General features: G+C 36.9%; 1 protein-coding gene across 1 annotated transcript in view; it reads right to left on the bottom strand.

The window, feature by feature from the left end:
* The window catches only part of LOC117102031 (MAM and LDL-receptor class A domain-containing protein 1-like), a 23,074-nt gene that overhangs the window by 11,304 nt on the left and 7,820 nt on the right, over nt 1–3,950 (bottom strand). Inside the window, exon 4 of the mRNA XM_033242247.1 lies at nt 252–434. Coding sequence (XP_033098138.1) covers nt 252–434 — 183 coding nt within the window. The remainder of the gene's footprint in view (nt 1–251; nt 435–3,950) is intronic.

Raw genomic sequence — 3,950 nt, 5'->3', positions numbered from 1 at the left:
TCATGTTTTTTTATTAGTGTTGTATTTCTATATCCTTATATCGCTATTAATAGTATAGGGCGCTACTCTCATTATTAAGCAATTTAATTGAATCGATAATTACCAAGTAGTTTACCTTGATAGTCGATGGCATAACGGTACTATTATAAATTCCGTCCGTGAGTTCTGTCCTCAATGTGTGAACAATATAAATAAATATCAATATCAATTACAGCTTCAGAAAAGTAAATACAGTTATAATGTTGACATACCAATTCCCAAATTCAAAGTGTGATCCACATTCGGTAGAAGATTGTAATAATTTGATCCAGCTTCCCTATGCCTCCATCTATAGCTTCCCATCGATGTAAACCCACAAAGATCAGAATTTGACTCAAAATCACAATTTAATTCTGATAAGGTTGAGTTTGGAAGTGATTGAGTTGGAAGCAGTGCTGAAAAAATGATTAAACTGCACAGTAATTATAAAGTGGAAAATAAAACGAAAGAGACAGACCTTTTGTAATCCAAAATATATATTTTATATTCAAAATAACTATTGTTATATTTCAGATACTGTGATTATATATACGTTTAAAGTATTATGGTGAAAATGTTCAATTTGCAGTGGCAATTTTTGTTTTATTATAAATAATTTTATATTTTCAGTGGCAATTTTTTATTTCCATTATTCATTTTCACGATTATTCTTATTTCTTTATTGTCATCGTGGTTGTTTTTCCTTTTTCTCTTTTTTTTTCTCAAATTTTATTGTTTGGGTGTTTGTTCCGTCATTTTTTTATACCTATATTTCTATTTGGCTTTTTACAGCAGTAGCTGCAAAAGCCATTGTTTTTGTTCTGATTTTTTTCTTTTTTCTTCCATATCGTTTTTTTTTTTTTTTTTTTTTTTTTCTTCTTTTGTACTGGGGTTTTCAGTCACACCATGACACCGAGGCGCCCATGATCTCCTAGATATCTACAACGATCTCATAATGATTTCACCTGTCCGGGTCCCCTAGATATCTACAACGATCTCATAATGATTTCACCTGTCCGGGTCCCGCACCATCTCCAAACATCGGAGAACATACGACGACGACGTCATCGACCAACTGATGATGACATGACCACTGACACCTATTTCAGTCAGTTGAAAAAGAATTGTGGTACAATTCGAAACGTCTAAGTAAGTACTCCGTTTTTTATTCCAATGGTTTTTACAAAAAAGAAATCAATAACTTATCTTATTACGAGTAAAGCCACTTAAGCTTGGTTTCCATACAAAGCGCTACACCCTGTCGCCGAATCCTATGGCGGCGCTGATTGGTCAGTTGAATCAGGAAGCGTTCCCGATTTCTGTAGGGACAGCTATGCAGTGCAAGGATTGCAGTGGGGAAAAAAAGCGGTTGGCCCACCGGTTATGGCTTGAACTCCCAACTTGAGGTCGAGGGTTCGAAACTCTGGCTGTGCAAATCGCTTTGGGTAAGGCACTTTATCTGCGGTTGCCTCTCTCCATCTAGGAGTACAAGTGGGTACCAACACAACCTTCGCTGATTACTAGCTGCAATATTATGGAATGATAATATAATTTCATAGGAGTGATGTTTTGCCCTACCTGACGTGATATCATACCGAATACTCAGTACGTCCCCAAATACTAGCGAAAGAAATTCGCAAGTGATTCGGGTGGGAATCGAACCCACGACCTCCAGGTGTCTAGCTTGATATCTTAACCACTAGACCACCGAGCTTGCGCTTGGTGACGAGTGATGAATCCGATCCCCTAGTAGCAGCGGGTACTGCAACACTAGGGAAAATCAAAATTCCCAAGATTGGGTCTAAAAAATCCGAAGATTGCTTTTAAAAACCCAAGATTCGCAAAATATTATTATTGCCTATATACATAAACTTCATTTAAAAGTCCTTCATTTTAAAGCTTTTTCAATGAATTATATACTGTACTCCAGGTGTCTAGCTTGATATCTTAACCACTAGACCACCGAGCTTGCGCTTGGTGACGAGTGATGAATCCGATCCCCTAGTAGCAGCGGGTACTGCAAGTGCTATAAAGATATGAAGTTTGCGTCAGGAAATAATCATAGGAGTGATGTTTTGCCCTACCTGACGTGATATCGTATTGAATACTCAGTACGTCCCCAAATACTAGCGAAAAAAAAAGTCGCAAGTGATTCGTGTGGGAATCGAACCCACGACCTCCAGGTATCTAGCCTGATGTCTTAACCACTAGACCACCGAGCTTGCGCTTGATGACGAGTGATGAATATAATATAATTTCATTTACTAATTTAATTTGGTGTTCAACGTGTTCCATATGTGTTTGATCCAATGACCGGGGTGAAGCGCATAGAGGCCTTGTAAGGGCATGAAATGCTATAGATAAGAACGACATATTATAAAACGCTGTAGCAACTGCTTAGCGATTCTATGGAAACCAAGCTTTTAACATCAGCACTGCACTAAATACATTTTTTTCATGGAGACAATATTCGTGGGAAATTTATAAAGAGGAGCATTATGATATTGGTGGATGTATGCAGCACTCTCAGTTTTTTTGTTTTTTTTTGGTTTTTTTTCAATGGTTGGCTCTTTTCCAAATTCTGTTCAAGCATAGACCATATATCAAGGATGTGTCTCCTAATATTTCGTGTCAATCTAAAGTGGGGTGTGGATGTGAGGACCACTTAAAGGGATTTATGTGCAAACACTATATTCCAGATATCTGAAAAACTGGTCAACTGACCTGAATACAACTTTTGGGAAGTGAAGACATTTACATTTTAAGGTTTTAATTTAAAATTAAATTTCTGACACCCAAGACCTAAATATCTGTAAAAATTATTCAATGGGTCAAAACCCATTTACCAGTAAATGTCCTATACCAGATATCCCAAAAACTGATCGACTGATCTAAATGAAAATTTATGGGAAAAAATATGTTACGAGGTAGAAACTATTAAATTTTAGTGGCGGCCAAGATTTCGGTGTGAATTTGAGGGTCATTTAGTGTGCAAAGGTCTCATACCTAAATATCTATAAAGTATCAATGTACTTAAATGAAATTTTCTAGAATACTTTGTAATATTTTAATGATGAAATGTTAAAACTTTGGTTACGATCTAAAGTAGAGTGTGGATATGAGTAGCATGTAAAAATATTTTTGGACTGGTGATTAAACTATATAAACGTAAGCTGCGTTAACTAAAGCATTTCAAACTAGCAGAAACTAGGTTAATTGCAAAATTACCGTGAAATGCATGAACAATTTTTGCTCTCCAGGCCCGTAGCCAGGGGGGGTTTTAATGGTTCGGGCGAACCCCCCTGTTTTTTAGCGAACCCCCTCGAATTTTTGAATGAGGCCCACTCGGAAAGAATGTCTGTTTTTAACTTACCCAGCATTAAATCAAAATTTAGCACCTAATTCATTATTAATTGGTCACCCGTTTTTAAATTGTAGCCTGCGATACAAGCCTACATTCATAGAATATCTTGGTTTCAGAAGTTCGGAGATTTAAATTGAACTCCGGCAAACCATGACTTTACGATAGCTCCCATAAGGATGGCGAACATCGATAAAAACTTTCACTGGCCTTTGGCTGAATGTTTGTAATAAATGCACCAACCAGTAATAAAACCGGTCTCCGTCTACCTAGAGTAAAATTAATGGCGCCACCAAACGAAGATAAAGTTTTGCGACTTAATCCAGCAAATGCAGCTAAAGTTTTGCGACTTAATGATTGTGGATTGTGTGGTTCGTAAATTCCATAGCCATACTCTCCATAGCTCACACTAAACTATTCGCTGATGGAGCATTTTTGAGAAATTGACTCTCCTTTTTTCCATCCCAAACAAAATATTATTAACAAATCAACATGGTCCATCTTAGTCTTCATAGCGAGTCACAAAATGAGGAAGTTTGTTTTCAACAGCAGACACACACAACAGAACTGA

Source organism: Anneissia japonica, unplaced genomic scaffold, assembly GCF_011630105.1.
Source record: "Anneissia japonica isolate Jap-2015-1 unplaced genomic scaffold, ASM1163010v1 scaffold997_len2565447_cov190, whole genome shotgun sequence".
Classification (NCBI taxonomy): domain Eukaryota; kingdom Metazoa; phylum Echinodermata; class Crinoidea; order Comatulida; family Comatulidae; genus Anneissia; species Anneissia japonica.
Note: the sequence above shows the minus strand (reverse complement) of the source record. Positions and strands in the feature narration are given on the sequence as shown.